Genomic DNA, 22,844 nt, shown 5'->3' with positions numbered 1-22,844 from the left:
ATTTTTTATTTATTTTTTCAACTTAGAAGACACGGAATATACATTGTATTTAAATTTAGAAGTAACTGTTTTTTTTCCCTCCTGTTAATCCTCTGCTGAGGATATTTTCCTTTGATTTTTATAGAGTGGAAGGGATGGGGAGAGAAAAAGAAAGAGAAACATTGATGTGAGAGAGACATATGGATTGCTTGCCTCCCGCATGAGCCCCAACCAGGGCTAAGGAATCGAGTCTGTAACTGAGGCACTTGCCAGGCCTTCATATCTTCATCTGCAAAAAAGGATGTTAATCAGATAATCTCTAAGAAACCTTCTATTTCATTACATGGCAGCGATTTTTCAACCTTTTCCATCTCACGGCACATATAAACTAATTACTAAAATTCTGTGGCATACCAAAAGATATATTTTTTGCTGATTTGAAAAAAAAATAGGTATAATTTGGATTCATTAACACTGTATAGCTATTGTTGTGTTGTCTATTCAAGTGCAATTTTTTCTAGAATAATGTCTATTCCAGTAAGAGAAAAGCCAGCTATTTCTCTGTCCCATACCCCAGAATTCCCCAAATCTTGACTGTTCAGCCTTATCTTCCTGGCTGCTTTTCTCTTTCTACTTAAAACATTTGTAAAGTGCTGTTCTGCTAATCACAAACATTATGTCCTTTTATGCTCTTGGAGATGTAAATTGGCAAACTCTTTCTTGAAAGCCAACTGGCAATACATAACATACTCTTAACAGTTTGTATACATTTTGAGGGCTTATTTTTACTTCTAAGCATCCAACCAACGGAATAACCAGGTAAAAATACAAAGATGAATGTATGTGTATTCAAATGAACTTTATAATTGTTAACTAAAACATCTAACTTCAGGAGAGTTAGGTAGTTTCATGCAGTACTTACTAACTTGGCAAGTGATTTATTTTATCTTTATTTTTGAAATTAATTTCTATTTTTTCTACAATGAATACAAATTACTTAACAAAGAGGCTATGTTACTTACTTTTTCTTTTGCACATGTACCCATGTCTCTGAATCATTAATTCTTTAGTTTATTCTGAAAAATCATCAACCCATGAAACTATTTAATTCTTTAGCTACTATAATTGTTATTAAAATGTGGTAAGAGTGGGTATGTTCTCCCTAAAGAGATTTCAATTGAGGGGGGAAAAATAACTTACTGAGCTAAAACAATTACGGAAACACCTAATAATATGTCCTCAGAATTTCCAAAAGTTGCTTCTTAAACGATGAAGAGCCAGAGAAACAAGATACTGCAGCAAACACTTTTAATAAGAATACAAAATTCACACCAGAGGCACATTCTGGGGAATGTAAATGAACTATCACAAGTAGTAATTCTGCTGGAAGAATAAAATAAGGCTCTCAAGAGTACAAATATACAGGAGGGAATGATTTAAAATAGGTTTATGATTACAATCACATTACATTGTATTAAGCACTGAAAACAGGCATATTATTTAAAAAGCCAGCTAAAAGGCATTTGAACATATATAACAAATCTTACAGTCCACAAGTTCATATATAACAGTAATTTTAAGTACTTCATTTCAACACAAAAGGACAGGTGAAGGAATCCCTCTCAAAATATTAATTTATGTCTATGACAAAAATCAAGAAAACTTACACTGAAAAAGGATTACATTACTGATTGAACCACACAGTGGACAGGCCAACCACATGAACACAAAACCAACAGTGCTGAGCAACTAAACTAGTGCTGGCCTTTCTAGTCCCCCTTCTTACCACCACTCTGCCCCATACTGCCTTTCCATTACTCATGAAAAAACCCTGTGTCCCCATTCCATAAAAGGAATGAAGAAAAACCAAATAGTGTATTCAAAAGTTGATTTCGCCTTAAGCCCAAAATGTGGTTTAATGCGTACAAAGAAACCCAACATTTATACACAGCGCTCCTTTCCAAGGAAGGAACAGACAGGTCAAACATTATCTGAAAGGGGTTTCCTTATGGATTTTGTAGATTGGTTGAATGAGAATTACTGTTTTTGAGAAGGCACATATCTGTGATTTAAGGCTTAAACGGTATTGTTACATATGGAAGTCAATGAAACCTGTCTAGAAATTCACTTCTGTCAAAATAGATTTTACCCAAAAACTAGCTTTCTGAGCACAGATTTCTACTCTAGAAACCATCAAGAATTTCTATTCCCAAGTCCACCTGTCAAAAAAATTTTTTTTTCTTAAGCAGGTTTCATTACAAATCAAAAGACTGCTAACATAACCACCCTCTGACTTTGGATGATGCATATTCGTAAGCTCAAAAACCTCATAGAAATTAGTGTGATTCCTGGGTCTTAAAAAAAAAAAAAAAAAAAAAAAAAAAAAGTCTAAACAAAAGTACAATGGTACAGATTCATTTTAAAAGGTATTTGCCCAAACTCCACAAGCTAATCAGTCATTCATTAGAACGGCTGCCAGCCTATCGTGGATGCGGTAGGAATACCAAATAATTTTACTCTGCAAAATAGTCTCTTCTTTCTTTAAGACAATACATGAAAATGAATCTCTTAAAGATGTTTAATATATTCATATATAAAATATCTGATGCTGATACAAATCAAGTAAATCTCCCTTTGGAAAAGTTACAACTGGCCCTCATCCCCAGGACAAAAACCCTTGAATTTTGATCTGGTCAGTGCAAATCTATATTAGATGTTTTCAAACTACAGAAATAGCCATCAATCCTTACAATACAAAAGGACTTCTCAAAAAGAAAAATTATTGTGTTCAGATTATAGAAATTACATTTTCGCCAAAACTGTCCATCTTCCCATCAAATTTAACAGTTCAATTGTTAAAGTATAAAAAGGGGAAAAATTAAAGCTGTTTGTGTGAGAATCTTACAATGGTTATCACCCTGTCTCTCTTCTCCCAACTGTGCTTCATTCTTATTAGGTTTGTTTAGAAATAGAACCATGTGACTTTCCTTTGTTTGTTTGTTTTTGTTTCCAGGAGTGATTTTACTGTTCTTCAAGCCAAGATGGGGCATCCACTCCAGGCGTTTTCAACTTGATGTGGAACTGTTTAAGGGTCTGTTCAAGCTGCTTCTGGTTCCCAGCAAAGTAGGCGGCGATGGCATTGTGGAAAAGGACCAGCTGGTTGTGCAATACTTTCACCTGTGAACAGGGCAGAGTACAAGACCACGCATTAACACCAATGACAATGAACTGTCTCACATAATCTCTCTCTCCTCAGGAAAAGCTGTTTTAATAATGCAAAGTAGTTCACATATATCTACTGTACAATGTCTGGCAGATTCTGAGCCTTTGATGGCTTTTAATTTCCCTACAGGGGACAGACCAGTTTAAGAAGCTAAATATGTTCAGGAATACCTTGTTTTATTATGGGGAGCTTTATTGCACTTTACAGTTGATATGTATTTTACAAACTGAAAGCAAGACCCTCCACCAGCAAAAAGATTACAACCTGCTTTATTGCAGTGGAGTGTAACTGAACCTGCGTTATCCTCAAGACATGCCTGTACTCTGTTAGCCATTTTCAAACATTGTTGGGGGCATTAATTAAAAAATACCATTAAATACCCTCTCAAACTAAGGATGTTAAAAAATCAAATACTGAAGAGGAAAAATTATATACAAATTACTATGTGACATACACTCAATACCAAGTATAGACATCAGAGGATGGTGAACCTCAACTTAGGGACACTTATTAAGGAAACAGGACAATCACAGGAAAAGCAGGTTTCTGGATGGAAATTTAGGAGATGAGTGAAGCATCCTATTACAGTGGATTATTACAATGGCCCCAGAGAATCATTCCTCTCAAAATTCACACCCCTGGGTTCTGTTATACAATGTATTAAAAAGAAAAACCACAGGCCCAAGATGGCTGTCCCTTATGCTAGATGCAAAACCTCACCTACCAGCAGTTTCAGCCTCTCCCAGGATGGGATTTTAAACCAATCAGCCTGGAATTTCCTGATCCACACTAGCAAGGTGTTCTGCCTGATAAGACCCCTCCCATTCCCTAAAGGTAAGTGTCCTTGCCAGAGATAATTTACTCTTAATTTACCAGTCCCAAACCCTGCCTACAAAAATCCTTCCATTCTGTACATCCCAACTGAATGGCCTCGTAGTTGCTAGATGGGATGCTGCTCAGTTCATGAACTACATAGCAGAACCCATAAGGTCTCCAAATTTAGTTAGTTAGTTTTTTTGAAACAAATAAAAAGCTTGGCCATGTAACATTAGAAAATGAGGCCTGAGAAGCAAGGGCTTGCCCTCCTGGGGGGATGAAAGCCCATTGGAGAGGGGAGTGTGTGCCAATCTTAGCTGTACCACTTTCTGGTGTCTTTGTGACACCAGGCACAGGTTACTTCTAACTTCATTGGCCAAGGTCTTTATCCGTTTATCAGGGATGCCATTACCAGCTCAATCTGTTGTGCTGTTGTAAGGGTTAAACGAAATGGGATACTACCCAGCACACTGTCTGACACAGAATAGTACTCATTCAATTTCAGTGAAATCCAAGGTTACCTATTTGACAGTCAAATCTTCAAACAACAATGACTTTTCTTAGTGAAACAAAATTTCATTTATTTAGAGCCCACTGATTTGGAATTTGTAAGATTGTAATACTGTGGTTTATAATAAGGAAAATAGAATTGATCTTCACTCTGGGAATATAGCTCCTAAAACCTTTGTAATTTCTTAAATGATGAGAGGATGGGAACATCTTTTGTTATAATACTTGATCTCTTGGTGTACATCTGAAACAACTCCAGAGCTAAAAGGAGTAATTTTTTGGTTGTTCATCATGAGCCCTTTCAACCGTACCCCACTTGATGCTAATGAGATTGGTGGCAACCAAACCTCATCCCGTGGTTCTCTAGGGACTTTCCAAACATCTCATTATCATCAGGTGGGGTATGGTGAGAGGGGCTACAGGCTGAACTATGATAATTACCAAGGGACAATGCCTTAATCAATAGACCCGTGTAATGAAGCCCCACAAAACCCCCTAACGTATGGGGTTTGGAGAGCCTCTGGGCTGAGGAACGCACCCACGTGCCCGGGGACAGCAGGTCTGTGCTCAAGACCCTCCCAAACACTGCCTTATGTACTAGTATCTCTTCATCTGGCTGTTCATCTGTAGCCTTTAATATTTGCAATAAACTGGGAATTTAGCAGGAAAACTATCTTCCCAAGTACTGTGAGCCACTCTAGCAAGTGACTGAATCCGAGGAGGGATTGTGGGAACCTTTGATTTATAGCCAGTCCATCAGAAGAACAAGTGAGAACAAGTGGAATTCAATTGGTGTCTGAAGGTGGTGATGGTGGTAGAGTCCACAGTGTCAGAACTGAATTGAATTGTAGGACACTCGGCCGGCATCCGGAGAATCAGTCAGCGTGGGGGGAAACCCACTCATCTGGTGTCCTGAGCGCGTGAGAAGTGTTGTATGAAAAAAGAAATACCAAGTTCTTTCCTTTTCAAAGACAGAAATCGATCAGTTCACCTCAGCACAATAAAAAAGGCCAGATTTGGAGGAGGGAAAGGTGGATATGAAGAGCTCAGTTTCAGATGTCTTCCAGGGAACACCCAGGGAAATGCTGACTAGGCAGCTGTATTTTTGAAACTGAATTAGAGTTCAGGATAGCAATCCAGGATGGAAATGTGAATTGGAAGTCAATATAGTACTTCAATGTACAGATGATAAGCAAACCCATGTGACTAAATAAGCTCATCAAGAAAGCGTATAGACAAAAAGAGATCCAAGGACTGAGTCATGAAAAGTGAACCTTGACCTTTACACTTCACTACATCTCCAGAATTTAGATAGAAATGGATTTCCTGTAGGGAAATTAAAATATTTCAAGGTATTTTTTAATCAAAGCTAAAACCCAGTCCTAGCTGGTCTGGCTCAGTGGATAGGGCATTGGCTCATGGACTGAAGGGTCCTGGGTTCAATTTCAGTCAAGGGCACTGTATCTTAATTGCAGGCTCAATCCTCAGCCCAGGTCAGGGATGTGCAGGAGGCAACTAATCAATGTGTCTCTCTCATATTGATATTTCTCTTTCTCTATGTATCCCTCCCCAACTTCCTTCCACTCTCTCTAAGAATCAATGGAATAGTACCCTCAGGTGAGGATTAACAACAACAAAAAAGCTAAAAACCTATAAAACTTCTAGAAAAACACAAAGGAGAAAATCTTAATGATCTTGGGTTTGGCAAAGATTTTAAAATAGTACACACAAAGCATAAATTATGAAAGAAAGACATTAAATTGGACTTCATCAAAATTAAAATATTTTTCTCTTCAAAAGACATTTATAAAAATAAAAAGGCAAGCCACATATTGGGAGACAATATTTGCAAAATATTGATATGTATAAGACAAAGAATCTGATAGTACAATATATAAGGAATTCTTACAATTAAATAAAACAATGAACAATAAAATGGGGAAAAGATCTGTGTGTGTTGGGAGGGTAGGGATGGGGGGTGGGGGAGACAATGGTTAGTCACTCACTACCTGGAGAGAAAACTGGATTCCTAATTCACATAATATAAATAAACCAGCTCTAGGTGGATTTGGAATTTTGAAAAACAAACAAACAAAAAAAAAAACCCTAAAACTTTTAGAAAAATTTTACAACCTTGGTTTTGAAAAGATTTCTTAAATAGGATGTAAAAGGCGCTAGTAAATAGAAGACTGATAACTTAAACTAGTTTAAGGCCTTGTTTGTCAATCACCATTGTAAAGAGGGTAAAATCTCAAGTCATAAATGGTATAAGATATATATAACACATAAACAAAAAAAGGATTAGTACAAAAATACATGAAGAACTCCTACAAATCAATTAAAAAACAAAACAAAAAAACAACCCCAAACAACCCAACAGAAATATGGACAAAGGCATGAATTGGTATTTTATACTGGAAGAAATATAGTATGTGGTCAATAAATAATGAGGGAAATAAAAATGAAGAACACACAAATGAATACCATTTTATTCATTTTCGAGTGACTGTGGCTCAAAGGGAACTGAGTACATTATTGGTGGAATGTAAATTAGTACATCCATATGAGAAAACAATTTGGCTTTAATTTAGAAAGCTGAACACTCACAATGCCATATGAGGCAAGGCAGGAATAGTCATAGCAGGCACAGAAACAATACAAATGTCCTGTAACTGTAGAATGAAAAAAATATAAGGTATGCAGCAGAGGATTAAGGGAATAGGTTAGGGAAGGAATAGGAAGATATAACATTATTGGTAATGTTCTAGTTCTTGGGTTGAAAGGTGGGGTCACAGATGTTTATTATATTATTATGCTTTAAATTTAAATATGCATTACATTTATTATTTTGTATGCCTAGCATATGTTATTTTTAAAAAATACTAAGACCCTGACTAGGTGGCTCAGTTGGTTCAAGTGTCTTTCTGAGTACCAAAAGGTTGCAGACTTAATTTCCAGTCAGGGCATATACGTAGGTTGTGGGTTGGATCCCTAGTGGGGTGAGTAAGGTAGGCAAATGTTCTGTTTCTCTTTCACATTGATGTTTTTTGTTTGTTTGTTTTTAAATATATTTTATTGATATTTTACAGAGAGGGAGAGAGAGGGATAGAGTTAGAAACATCATCAATGAGAGAGAATCATCGATCAGCTGCCTCCTGCACACCCCCTTCTGGGATGTGCCAGCAACCAAGGTATATGCCCTTGACCGGAATCGAACCTGGGACCTTTCAGTCCGCAGTCCGACGCTCTATCCACTGAGCCAAACCGGTTTCGGCCACATTGATTTTTTTTTTTCTCTCTCTGTCTTTCCTTTCCTCTGTCTCTAAAAATCAATTCTCGGGTGAGGATTAAAAAAACAAAGATAAAGGAAAAAACACACAGGAAAATAATGAAACTTTATGACTCATTTCAGATAGAGGATCAAAAATAGACTATAAATGAGTTAACAGATCTAAAAGTGAAACTAAATTTAAAGGTTTCATATAATCTTTCCAGATTCTAATTCTTTCTATTGCCATAAATCAATTCTATTTACCATCAAGACATTCACCTTTTCTTGTAGTGTCTTAAGTAATGAACCTCAGGGAATACAAGAAAACTCATTTCTGCCCCTAAACTACAATGTTAAAATTCTCATGTAACTGATGTGATGCACCTTGAATTTTTGCAAACCACACTTAAAATTTCCTTCTCTATAATGACATTTTCTAGATCAGGAACAAAGCAAATTTATTACAGAAAAAACCATTTATTAGCTTGTACTTTCCTCTGTCCATTAGTTAAATAAACCTTTTCTTTGTGATGCAGGTAGGCTACTAATGTGATACCCCTAAACAGGGAAATCTTTGTCTACAGAGATTCTTGTTAGCTGAAGAAGAAAGTTAAGGCAGCTAAAGGAGAATAAAATATCTGGGAAAATGGGGCTCCATTCCCATTTGCCCCCAAGTTTATTATGTGAACTCTCTTCTCACTTGCATAATGAAGAAACTGAATTAAAAATTTTATGGTTCCTTTCTACTAACATTTTCTGAGAAAAGTAATTGCTTTTTAAATAGAGGTTTTCCTATATCTGGAAATTCAAAATAAGAACATTACAGTATTCCTATTTATTTTCAAGGACAGAAACTAGCTCTTCTTTTAGAGATATATTAAATTCAACTCTGAGTTTATGTATCAGTTTATGAATCACCCCATTAATTAACTCTCTTCCCTGTTTAGGGGTATCACATTAGTAGCCTACCTGCATCACAAAGTAATTTTTGACCTTGCTCTACTATTATCTGGGCCTTTCCTGTTTTCTGATTTTGGTTGGTCCTTGGCTCTTGGAATTATAGAGCAACTAACTCAGGAGCCTCTGTACATTTAATGTGGAATTCAAATGTTCAGAAATAGAGTCTACCCAATTACTTTATTGCTCTTTGGGTCACAAAATACTTTTGCCTTTAATTTTAATCCCCATGTCCTAGAATTAGAGAAGACAATAAAAGTGGAGTACATGATTTGGTTCATGTACTGGATGGATTTCCAGAGAGCTGTTCAAATAGTCTAGAAAGTTAGGGAGACAATCTTTAGCTAACCCTACAAATGTCAACACAAGGCAGGTTCCCCAATCCCTGGAGTAGCTGACAAATCTAACCTGGAGAAACACTTCTTTGTGTAGCCGAGGATGTATTTATTAACAAAGCCTCAAGTGGGGTGCATTAACTGTGTTTAAAATGCCCCCCGCACCCCCACCCCCCAATGAAACTTAATTCATGGGAAACAAAGGAAAAAGGGTGCTTTTTGGACTGACTTCTAGTTTTCACAACAAAATGATATAATACCTGTTTTTCCAAAAACATTCCCCCAGTAACTGTGAGAAGGTTGATGTGGAGAACCTTTAGAAGTATACATACACTTCAGAGCAGCTCCCTGAATAAGGGAGCCTTCGGGGCTTTGCAGCTTTTCAGTGATAATTATGGAAAGAAAGCATAAAATTTCATTGTCACTCTTAGAAGCTATTTTATACCAAAACAAATTACTTATCTCCTTTTCCTATTAGCATGATTATGTGTTATCCTAGTATAAGTTTTAGTTTTGGCAGTATGTCTTCAAAATCAGATACAAATTAAATAAGAATGGTATTGATTATTTTATCCAATCAACCACTACTAAATAAAAAATAAAGGGAAATTAAAATAAACTAATAAACCAAATTTCAACGTGAACATACTTTCTAAATGAAATCAATTAAAAGTATTTTCTAGCTATCTTTGATGAATTAATTTACATTATGACACATATTCACATAATGTCTTTAATGCAATTCAGACTGATATGCTATAAGTGATCCTCAGAATGTTTTGGTTATTAAACAAATAAAAATCATTATCAAATAAAGGGAAGAATTAAATAATATCAGAGTTATTGTATGCAGTTAGCATACAATTTTAAAGATAACAATTTTACAATCATGATAATGACTGTGCTGTTGTCACTATATATAAGCTGTTTTAACAAGACTTAAAAGTATTATTTTAAGTGATTTTCTTGTTTATCATGTTTTCTTTACTAGGCTGTATGGTCTTATAAAGGTCAATCTAGAAAAGATTCTGTTTCTCAAACAGAACTAGCTTATAGTGAGGAGGGGGAAGGTCAAACCTACTTTTGGGAGAAGGGACAAAAAGCCGAAATCTTTGAGGAAATATTTTAGGGTCATTACACTTTTAAAGTTTACTTCTATATTTATACTATAAGATTATGAGAATTGATGAGCAAAGAGAATCAAAAAAACAGTCAAGTATTTTGATAGACTATTGTTTGATATGGTGGGGGACACTAACTTTTGTGAGGCACTTTGTACGTGACAGAGAGTATGTTACCCTTATATCTATTTTGTCCAGTCTTTTATTCTCTCCATTTATGGTTAAAAAAAAGCAGATTCAGAAGGTTAAGTAACTTGCCTAAGGTTAGAGAGCAAGGAAGCAGATGGGCTGGCATTTGGGAAACTCAGGAATGTCTATTCCAAGACTGGCTTGTGTTCTTTCACCTCTTCTTACCTGCCTCTATTCCTAAGGCAATACACAAGTTGGAAATAAATAAAAAAAGATAGGCCAGAACACTTAAAAGAAGAGTAGGAAAGTAGAAAAGACATATTTTAACCTTCCTAATTTTGTCTCTGGCCCTGAAGTTGCATTTAAACATCCTCAGGCCAAGGATCTCACACAAGGTTTGGAGCAGATGAAAGAAATAAAAGTGACTTCTTTCTAACATTATGAAGATTAACTAGAGGCCTGGTGCATGAAAATTTGTGCTGGGGGGGGGGGGTCCCTTAGCTCGGCATCCCCCTCTCAGTCTGGGAGCCCTCAGGGGATGTCCTACTGATGGAGCCACAGGGAGCGGGTGGAAGCTTCAATCAGGGGAAAGCGCCATGCCCATCACCCTGCCCCTGCCTGTCTGGTCTAATTAGCATGTTATGCTTTTATTATTATAGATGCCATATTAAACTTCCATATGATCTTTTCAGAATTATAGAGCAGGAAAAAATCTATAATGAACTATTTATTGATGTATGTTAGGAAAGATTTAAAGTGGTTATAGGATAAATAAAATACAACAGAAAAGCAGAAATTTCAAATTGGAGCAAAAGAAGATAGAAATAACAATTCCAGGCAGAAACAGGATGATGACAAATTTGACAAATTTTCAAAACCTAACATCAGAAACAATTACAGTAATTTAGAAATACACTAAATCATTGTGAACTCAATTACAAAGAACTTTCATAGAGATCTGCCAAACAATGAGCAACCAGATCAGACATAAGCAAAACCACTATAGCAACATCTGGGTGAATGACCTAAAATATTATACAATACTTTAATTGTTAAAGGGCAAAACAGATTACAAGTAGATTACAAGTAGATCTGCCAAGTAGATTACACTGAAAACTTTCTCCTGCCCACGCAGCATGTATCAATAGAAAATAAATACTATTTACAAAGTTACTGACTGAAAAACCTGAAGAGAATTATTACTTTGTAGGCATCAAAACCATAAAAATGAACTTTTATTTACAAATCAAATTTATAATACATAAATTTATAATAATTATATTTTGAAGTAATTGAAAAAAAGAGGCAAATTCCAGTTAAAAGTTATGTTGTATTTACAATTAAGTTCTTCAAGTTGTTGGCTTTCCAAATAGTTTGATTAAATAAGGGTTTATATCACATGTACTATAATATTGAGGTAACAGCTGTGAGGAAAGCTGGAACAAAGTCATTCTTTAGTAAGATGTCTCCAACCTCTAATTTACGCCCAACTATCTAAAAATGTGTAATTATTTGCTTTCTCTGCCATCACTAATCTTTTTTTCAGTAAGAGACCAGCAGAGTAGCAAGCAGGGAAGTATAGCTGTCTTGGCTTTTTATTGGGTTTGTGATTTTATTACTTTGCAATAGATTTGGAAATGCCTGTCCTGCCAAAGCAACTACCAGCTGAGAAAGAGACTCTATCAAAAATAAGGGTGTGGGCACTGGGAAGGGAGTGAGGGAAGAAAGACAAATATGAACTACAAGTGGAGGTGGGAGAACATATTTTACTTTTCAGACTCAATGGGACAGGTTTCAACAAATCACTGACAAGCAGGTTAAAAAAAAGCATCCTACAAGGGAAAGAAGGGCAGTTCTCTTTTGAAAAGGTAACTGATGAAACATAATCTGTAAACTCCAGTAACACTAAGTCACACAACTATAGTAATGTCTTATAAAGCTTTATCCAAAGATATAGTAAAATCCTCAATGAACAGGTTTCTTCTGCCTTAGCACAACTTTCTATTGCCTTCTGTCCTATGGTCTACAGCACATGTGTCAAGCACAAGGCCCGCGGGCCAAATCCGTCCCGCCAGGCCTTGCAATGTGGCCCGCACCGCGCTGTCATCACTGCACTCCGCTGCGTTTCCATCACAATGACAGTTTATGACTGTTCAGTAAACCATTCGGCCCACGATTTAGGCTGGATTTTAGATTTTGGCCCCTTCTCTGATTGAGTTCGACACCCCTAGTCTACAGGGTTAGCTCCTTCCCTTTCCTCCCTTCTTTCTAGGAGATGCAAGTATAGGTGACCAATATGGCTTCTGTTATCTCCCATCTTCTTCCTCTTTTATTTTAAGAACCTTCCATGGAGCAGCATTATAGCTTCATTTCACTTAACTAAAAGTAGGGCTGTGGAGTCAAATCAATCTAGATTTGGTTTGGCTGTGAGATTTTGGGCAAGTTACTTAACCTCTCTGAACCTCAGCGTTGTCATCTGTACACTAGTATATGATTATCTAGATCACAGATTAGCTAGACATATATAGATGTTATATAAAATACTTTTAGAGAGCTTCCTCCATATATACATTACTCAAAGGACAGTGTCTATCAATTCATTTACTGTAAGGGAATGCTCTACAGATGCATCCATGGAGCTTACATCCAGTGGGAAAAAATAGACTAGCAGGCATTCACAGCATAGTGTGAGCTTCCTCCATATACACATTACTCAAAGGATAGTGTCTATCAATTCATTTACTGTAAGGGAATGCTCTACAGATGCATCCATGGAGCTTACATCCAGTGGGAAAAAATAGACTAGCAGGTATTCACAGCACAGTATATTGCTTTAAATGGAGAAGGCCCTGGCACTATAGTGTAACACCAGTGCCAGAGGAAATATTAAGTAATATAAATCATTCAAGTTAGCATCTGAGCATGTAGTTCAAAATTAACTTAGGTACAGAAGAGTAGTCAAGAAACTCAGTATTTCCTTTCATCAATTAGGTGAACCTATTCTCACTGGCCTTTGGACATTGGGCAACAAGGACTCATAGTTAAACCAAAGGTCTACTCACACTCATCTTTACATTCAAAAATAGTTTTCCTTCGTAGTTATGGTTTTCTGTATTATTCCTTGGAAAACTAACTTTTTAAGATTAAGAATCCCATCTCTTGTATAACTTACAACATTCTGACCCTATGCACCTAACAACTATTTATAAACTTAATAGAAAAACTTTAAAATTTATGACAAAGCCATTATTTTTTCTTAAGAAAACCCTTAAATAGTAATACTATGCTCTGCTTTAAGATGAGAACAGAAAATTTAACAAGTTTATAAATCATTTAAACATATAATTCAGAGTTTCTTTAGGAATTTTTTTTTCCTGGTCTTTACCTGCCAAAGCTCATTCTTGTGTGGTCCTGCTTAAACCATACTGCCGCCTAACCTACTAACAGGGACTTCCAGCCCGCACTAATGTTTTTCTTCATCAAATTCTGTATTTCTTCTTTTTCATGCTTAACTCACCATTTTGGGTATAACATATTTTCTCCATTAGACTGTAAGTTGCTTATCAGCAGGGAATTTGTCACAATACCTTTATACAATATTTTTTAAGATTAGGCATTATAATAGTCCAAAACAAGCACTTTAAAAAACATATTGAGCTCTAGCTGGTTTGGCTCTGTGGATAGAGCGTCGGCAGACTGAAAAGTCCCGGGTCTGATTCCAGTCAAGTGCACAAGCTGGATTGTGGCTCGATCTCCAATAGGGGGCATGCAGGAGGCAGCAGATCAATGGTTCTCTCTCATAATTGATGTTTCTCTCTCTCTCTCCCTGTCCCTTCCTCTCTGAAATCAATAAAAACATACTGAGTTTTAGAAAAGTATCTTTTAAAAACTTAAAGACAGAAATATCAGAAAATCAAAATATTATAAGGTTTAAGATCAATAAAGGAGAAACCTAGTTATCAAATGATTTTTTAAAATGCTAGTTTCTTTTCTTTTTTAAAATATTTTTATTGATTTCAGGAAGGAAGGGAGAGGGAGAGATATATAGGAACATCAAAAGAGAATCATTAATCAGCTGCCTTGAGCCCCCAATGTGGGCATGTGTCCTGACCAGGAATCGAACTGTGATCTCCTGTGACCTCCTGGTTCATAGGTTGATGCTCATCCCCTGAGCCACACCGGTCAGGCTCAAATAATTTTTTTAATCTAACAAGCAAAGTGTAAATGAGTCATGGAAGGAATATATACGAATATATATATTTTGTTAACACAAAGAATGCTGAGTCATCATTGAGAGGACTTTAAGGAAAAGGTTAAAAAGAAAAATGCAAAGTCAGATTCTTAAACACTGCTGGTGTCACGATTTTACTCAGAAATACTAATTAAAGGTTTTAGTTTAAGTAAATTAAAAAGTCTCTAACTACTAAGAACTAAAAAAAAAAAAAAAAAGAGTGCAATAATGCCACTGTCACCAAAACCAATACTGATTATTAGTGATATGTTCAAGGTATTACAAACCTGACAAACTTGACTTGGGTTATACTCAAGGTTGGCAAAATAAGTGGAATTTGGATCTGAGGAGTACACAGGTATCAACCATGTTATAGAACAGGTACGTCATAGCAGTAATGGTTAATAAATTTTCTTTTTTTATGCTAATCCTCACCAGGTATTTTTTTCATTGGTCTTTCTTTCTTACTCTTTCTTACTCTTTCTTACTCTTTCTCTTCTCTTCTCTTCTCTTCTCTTCTCTTCTCTTCTCTTCTCTTCTCTTCTTTTTCCTCCCTCCCTCCCTCCCTCCCTCCCTTCCTTCCTTCCTTCCATCCTTTTATTTTAGAGAGTGGAAGGGAGGGAAGGAGCAAGGAACACTGATGTGAGAAGAATCGAACCTGCAACCTAGATACATGCCCTTGACTGGGAATCACACCTGCCAGGGCAAAACTAAATTTTTTGAGTGAATCCTATTAATCCTATGAAAGGACCAAATAATCCCCTCTCCTCTGATGGATACAACAAAAATGAAACTCAAATCTACCCTTCAATGAGTTAATCATTTCTGACCAAGTCAGAAAACACAAGTACCTTATAATTGCCAAAAAGGAAAAAAAGGAACCAAGTCAATTCTATAAAATTAGCCATTCATAATTAGAAAGCTATCTCTCACGGAAGGCTTTTATATCTTGCCTACAAAATACGTCTCCTTCACAAAACTACATGCTGGAATCTTAGCACAACAGAGACAGACTTCATGGATTAGTTAGGTAGACATGGTTTCTCTCCTGCATAAACTGGTTGATGACTGCAAATTACCAAAATGATTTTGGATAACTATGGCTTGGATGATGCTAATTTCAAAACCAACCCATACTCACAATTCGTTTTGGTTGCATGCTTTATATATTTCTGCCTGTTTTCTAAAAAGAGAAAGGAGGCAATGCAAACCACTGGCAATTTTTTTCTCCTTTACGTGGTTTTAGAAGAATTTTAAAAAGGGATCTGGCAAGCCAAACCACTAAGAGCGGCAAACATGATATCATACGTGAAAATATTTTCTGACATAAATGAAAGGTACTATATCACACCATTTTGAATCTGTCACTTAAGAATGGAGGGAACTCATGTCCTAGCAAGTTAACTGTTTTTCTGTTCTCTCCAACACATAATTAATCATTTGATTTTATAGCTAAAAGGAAAATTATAGGTTATGCAAATAAATATTAGATTATGTTTGAAAAATAGAAATAGTCTCGTTTGAAAAAAGATAAGGCATATTATTTAAAAAACAAACAAACAAACAAAAAAAAGTCCCAGCTGGCCTTATTTTCTTTTCCTTTTAGAGTTAAATCTTATTATTTGAGTCTATAGGGTCAAAATTTAAAGGATATAAAAGTCTCATTTTCACTCCTGTCTCCAACTACTCTGCTTCCCTTATAGTAACCAATTTTATTTAGTTAATTCTTCCAGTTTTTCTTTATGCTCATACAAAAATATATAATTACACATTATTTTCTCCCTTTCTTACACAAAAGGTATTGTACTATTGCAATATATACACTGCTTTGCAGTTTGCTCTTCTCAGTTAATATGTTCTGAGGCGCTTTCAATCAATAACACTTCTATTCTTTTTTATTTAAAAAAACAAAACAAAAACAGGGCAAGGTCTAAATGAACCAGTTCATTCAACTAGTCCTTTCCTGCTGAACTGTTGGGTTATTATATTTTCATAGTATAGGTGATGCTGCAATGAATAAAGTTGTACTATGTCATTTCTTTCTTGTGTAGACCCTACCTATCTGTGGCTGCTTCATCCATAGCTACTCTCCTCAGTCTTCAGTCATGGGCTCACTGACCACCAGCTGGTTTTTATATACTCTAGTTCAAGCATGTCGAATTTGCAGCTCTCGGGCTGTAAGTTTGACATGTTGCTCTAGTTCTTATAAAATCCCCTTCCCCCATGCATCTTTATTTAACTCCTTTACTTCTCTTTGGATCTAAAGAAATTAGCTATCTTTATCAATCCCCCACACCAATCCACCTCCCCTTTGCATACTCACATGAACCTTCTATTAGTTTATATTTATGTATTAGGCTAATGCCTATTTCTCTTGACTATAAGCTCTATGATGGCAAGACCATTATATTTCTGCTACCTAACTCAGTGACTGGCACATAAAAAGCAATCAGTGACTATTTACTGAATAAAGAAATAAAATGTCAAAGATGCCAATTATATACATCAATCTGTTCTCAGTATTTTACATGTATTTGTTTTACCTTTAAAGTAATTGTCTCTTAAAACCTTCAGTTCACTCCATTTCTACTACCATCACTCCTATCCAAGCTCCTGTCTTTTCCTCTAAACTACTATGTTCACCCTTAGGTTCTACTAAAATCTATGCTCCATATTTCAGTCCTGTCATTTACCAAGAATTCTTTCATTAGCTTCCCACAGATATAAAATTAACTTTTTCTTAACATAGTCTATAAGACCTGCATGGTCTGGCCCTTCCTTACTTTCGAGTTTTCTCTGTGCTCTAGTCATATTCATTCTGTGAACACATCACCTCTGTGTATCCCCACCCATCCAAAAGGGCTGTAACACAGCTATACTTTCCAGCTGAAATACTCTTTGCTTCTCACTATACTTAGTTAATGTTCAACATTCTTTTCTCAAGGAAGCTTACCCTGACCATTCTTAACTGACCATGTACCTCTACTTGAAAGCACTGGTCTCAGTCAAAAATTATGTACATATTTGATCAATGTATCTTTTACTATCCTACAAGCTTTTTAAGGGTAGAATTTGTTTTTACTTTGTTCATTGGGTATCACCAATATCCAGAACACTTACTGGTGAGGTGAGACTACAGTTCTGCCATCCCCAAATATGCCATCTGGGATGTTGTTTTCAGGCTGGTTATTAAGAAACAAAAGACTCAGAAAGAAACATTGACCCTCCCCTCCCCCTTACCTGCCTAAATAAACGCAGATAGAAAAGCCTGCTTAAAGGAAGGGAACATCACCTTAACATCACAACATAAACTAAAAGTGGCAGCCTGTTTGTTAGATTTCCCTCTGTATCCCACTGTTTCTGGGTGAAAATCTGTTTACCACATGTTTTTGCTCCTTCTTATCTACTTGTAAAATGCCCGTTTCCCCCCTTGAAATCCCAGACCCTTGTTCCCCTCTCCTTTGTCCAAATGGCCTGCCTATAAACCTCAACTGCCCAACGTCCTTGAGTCCCATATTCTTATGACATCCCCAACGTATATCTGTAATAAATTTCAGACATTTCGTTCTGTTAATCTGTCTCATGTTAATTTGATTATTAGACTAGCCAGAAGAACTTAGAAGGTGGGAGGAAATTTTATTTCCCAGACTTGGCACACGGTATATATTTGAAAAAAAGTGTTGTTAAATGAATAGAAAAAAAGGAACAATAACAACCTGAAATTATATCGAAGTAGAGGCCCAGTGCACAAAATTCATACATGGGTAGGATCCCTAGCTGCTGGCCGGGGCCTCGCTTCCCCTGGCCGCCTGCCACTGCTGTTGGCTGGAGCCGCCCCCTAGTTGAAATCCCAGTCAAGGGGACAATTTTCATATTAAACTTTTATTATATAGGATTACAAGATGAAATATACTTAGGAATTAAGTCTGGATGTAATGATGCAAGGGTAAGGGAAGGTTTCACAGGATCCAAATGTAGGTAATAATATCTGGGGCAGTGTTGAGGTTGCTTATTATACTTATCCATTTCAACCTATTAATGCTTATTATTAGTATTTTTAAATATCTAGAAACAGGTGTGGTTCTTTTATATATATAATTTAATTTCATTTGACCTATATGAGCAAATACAAGAGGCAATACTACTTATGCCTCCAGTTATAGAAATAAAGAACAGTAAGTCATTGGAATAAATATTTAAAAAGTATCAAAAATAAGAAGTTAGAGTAACTTCTTTTGACAGTGGGGAAAAAGAGATTTCAAGAATGGGTGTGCTTATACATACAAATAATTAACACACTCCTTAAAAATTGGCAACAAATATCCATTTAAAAAAATATATATTTTATTGATTTTCCACAGAGAGGAAGGGAGAGGGATAGAGAGCTAGAAATGTCGATGAGAGAGAAACATCGACTAGCTGCCTCCTGCACACCCCCTACCGGGGATGTAGCCGCAACCAATGTACATGCCCTTTGACTGGAATCGAATCTGGGACCTTTCCATCTGCAGACCGACGCTATATCCACTGAGCCAAACTGGTTTCAGCCAAATATCCATTTTTTAAAATTCAGAGATTTGTATGTTTTTAAAAAATTATTTTTAAAATTGATTTTAGAGAAAGGAAAGGGGTGGGGGAGAGACATGGATGTGAAACATTGATTGGTTGCTTCCCACAAACACCCCAACTGGGAATTGAACCCACAATCTGGGTATGTGCCCTGACTGGAATTGAACATGCCACCCCTTAGTGTACAGGATGACGTTCTAACTGAACCACAATGGCCAAGGCTCAAAGAGAAGTTTAGTAAACAAAGTTTTTGCCCTCTAAGCTTTTCCAAACATTTATAGCATATTTTTACAAAAATGCACTAGGCTTTGAATATTTCCTATTACAGCCACTGTGTCATATACAGTTATATAGTTGTTTCATATTACAGGAATATATTTACTATGTTCCAGGTGTTTTTATTTTCCTGTGTATTCTCCTCTTTCTCCTGCCTCACCACTTTAGTTCATTAGATTTTTCTCTGAAAGTTAAATTCATAATAAGATGCATATAAAGTAAGCCTGTAATATATTTTTTAAAAATCCTAATATACAGGAATATTACTGTATTCTGATTATATATAAAGTGTAATAGGAGGAAAAACAAGTTTTTTTATCAACCTAAGAATTAGAATGATTTTTGAGAAAAATTTTTATTTTATTTTAAATTAAGTAACTATATAAATCAAATACGAGTCCAGGATGGATCCCAAGTCTGGTTAACAATTTTTGCCCCTTTGTCATCCTTTAAGTCACTGAAATATAATAAATGAAGAAAACAACAACACTGAATGTAATGATTATAGCTAATTAACTGACATTACTTTTAAAGAGTATATTTTATCCTTTGTAGAATAAGAATATAATGATTCATGGGATCCTTACTTTTTATTTTATCCTAAAATAATTTGTTAAATCTTTGACAGGGTTTTATTTTTATCCTAATAAATTAACAACCCTGAAAAGAGAGTTACTACCTGAGTTAAATTATAACCATTTTAAGAGAAACATTAATCTTAAATTACTTTTTTCATGTTCTATGTGACTTCAAGCCATATAAAAAGTTGTTTTAAAAAAAATAAACATGGGTTGCTCACAATGATCTGCTTGCTCTTCTCTAACTTTTTGTTTCCTCTTTCCATGCAAACAGTACACACTGCAGACAATAGCAGCATTTCTGAAAGAGTAAGCTTTGCCCTCACTACAGCAAAGAGTGCAGTAATCAGGATTCACCCTCTATCCCAATTACCTCCATCTCTCTCAATGGCCTTCAGTGAACCTCTAATTCTGGGAAGAAATGCAAACACGCATTTGCTCAATGACTACTATCCATTTAACACCATTGCTAGGCATCAAGAGCGCTGTAAAAGAAGGCATGGCACCTAATCTCACAAAGGCTACGTTTTTTCTCTTTAACCTACGTTTTGTTTTAAACCTTGAAAGGAGCAACCAAAGGCAAACAAACTGTGTTAATCCACAAGATAGCTCAAGTTACATTATTTGAAGGTCTAGAAAAAGAGAAATATTGATAAAAGGAGAAACACTAGAAGAGCCTAATTCATTTTGTCCTTGGTGTTTAGTAAATAAGGAAGAAAATATCAAGAGATTAATAAGTGTTGTTTAGGTTAAAGACAAAGAGTACAGATTGTAAACAGTAGAATAATTCAATGTTTTGCATTAGGTATAAAACTATTTCTAAAAATAGTTAGAAATCTATGACAAATATAGATATGTGCACATATTACTCAGCATTAATGCATGCACCTACACAGGAATGTTTGTATTTTACATACCTGCTCCCTTTGTTTTGCCAGGGAAGGAAGGTTAGACTAACTGTATATTAAACGCCTCAATTTTCTAAAATATAGCTATGAATCTACCTCTTAATCCTTCTTTAAAAATGCTAAAAAATTCTAAGCATAAAACAAGCAAAAACATTCTCACAATGTTGGGTCACTAAAATCTATTACAATAGTCATAGGAATGGTTCTTAGTCCTTTACTCAATGACTATATGCTTTCTATTTTATGCATATTCTGGGTGTTTGATTACTTGGTACCTCATTTTAGAAGAGAAGTGTTGCTATGGGAAGACACTCGCATAGCCATGATATGAGAATCAAAAGGGAGCCCCTACAGCCTCCTCCACAAAGCTGCAAAAATAGCTTTTTAAAAAAGCAGTAACCTTTAGGACATCAAATTACAAAATAGCACAATCATTGATGTTTCAGATAACTTTTGTTTAAAAAAAATGCAACATACAATATTTAAAAAATATAAAAGTTGTTAAAGTCATGTGCTAAGTAGATTACCTGACAAATGATTTTAAGAGATATTAAGGTACAAATTCGGCTGTAGTTTAACAAAAGAACAAAACCCAGATTTGAGGAATTCAAACTGCCAAGAAAGCAAGCAGGGATGATAGATAGTTCTTCAGCCTAAAGGCTTGTTTTCTCCTTCCTTTGCCAGAGCTATAATAATGAAAGGGTAAAAGTTGCTCAATAAGAACAAAAAATAAAAGTTTTCTCATGGACCTGTCTTCATCCAAATTATAGTTATTTATTGCTTAACAGAGACCAACATCTCTTTTTAGTTTTGAAGAATTAAATAAAAAAAGATAAAAAGATCAGTGTTTACTTATAGATTTTATTTTAGACATAGTTGATTACTGAGTTTAAATTGAAACTTAGCCTGATTAAAACTATGGAAAGCCAAAAACAAAGAATGACTCTAGGCTACCCAAGAACATAAAATCCTTGAGAATAAAGCCAATTTTATTTTCTTGTTATAAAATAAGAAAGGTCAAAAGGAGAGATGTGACAATGACATTAATTTCAAAGCGATGACTTCCAAGCCTTTATCTCTAAAGCTCTGGCCCTGCTTATCCCAACTCTAAACCCACATCACTCACTTCCTACCATTGTTTCCACTTGACTATCTTGTCATCATCTCAAACTAAACACAATCTCCCAACACTCCTCCTCCACAACCTTCAAGCCAAACCAACTTCCTATGTTGATTTCCCAATCCCTGTCATGCAGTCTTAAAAAAAAAAAAAAAAAAAAAAAAAACACCAAAAAATTTATTGATTTTTAGAGGAAAGAAACATCAATTTTTATTCCACTTTTTATAAAAATTGATTTCAGAGAGGAAGGGAGAGGGATATAGAAACATCAACGATAAGAACCATTGATTAGCTGCCTCCTGCACACACCCCACTGGGGATGGAGCCCAAAACCCAGGCATGTGCCCTTGACCAGGATGAAACCTGGGATCCTTCAGGCTGTTGCACTTATTAATGTATTGACTGGTTGCTTCTTGTATGTGCCCTGATTGGGGATCAAACCTGAAGCTTTGGTGTATCGAAACAACACTAACAAACTGAGCTACTTGGCCAGGGCCTGGCATGCAGTCTTGAAGTCACTGTATTCTTGCCTTTTTGCAGCTATTGCAGTGAATGAAGGGTGTTACAAGGATTAAGTGATAGGATATATGTAAAATGCATAGTAACTGATAAAAAGTGCCTTTCCTGATTTATGTCTAAATATGGGACCTACTGTCAAGTTTCAAAAATAGTTACAGTAAGAGAAGTAGCAGTAAATGGCCATTGTCTATTCATGTGTAATCTGCTCACTTTTTAAAAAAAAATCTATCTTATTGATTTTTTACAGAGAGGAAGAGAGAGGGATAGAGAGTTAGGAACATCTATGAAAGAGAATCATCGAT

At 35.7% G+C, this 22,844-nt stretch overlaps 1 protein-coding gene across 6 annotated transcripts in view; it reads right to left on the bottom strand.

Annotated features, from left to right (window-relative positions):
* Positions 1-1,270: 1,270 nt before the first annotated feature.
* ARFIP1 (ADP ribosylation factor interacting protein 1) overlaps positions 1,271-22,844 on the bottom strand; it is an 81,740-nt gene continuing 60,166 nt past the window's right edge. For 5 of the 6 annotated variants that reach the window (XM_036423678.2, XM_036423677.2, XM_036423676.2 and 2 more), the window contains one exon: positions 1,271-3,156. In XM_036423678.2, the coding sequence (XP_036279571.1) occupies positions 3,001-3,156 (156 nt within the window). In that variant the 3' untranslated portion in view covers positions 1,271-3,000. Of the gene's footprint in view, positions 3,157-19,854; positions 19,875-22,844 lie in introns of those variants that run through there. The other variant, XM_045576964.1, reaches the window with a different exon arrangement.

Source organism: Pipistrellus kuhlii, unplaced genomic scaffold (assembly GCF_014108245.1).
Source record: "Pipistrellus kuhlii isolate mPipKuh1 unplaced genomic scaffold, mPipKuh1.p scaffold_m20_p_8, whole genome shotgun sequence".
Classification (NCBI taxonomy): Eukaryota; Metazoa; Chordata; class Mammalia; order Chiroptera; family Vespertilionidae; genus Pipistrellus; species Pipistrellus kuhlii.
Note: the sequence above shows the minus strand (reverse complement) of the source record. Positions and strands in the feature narration are given on the sequence as shown.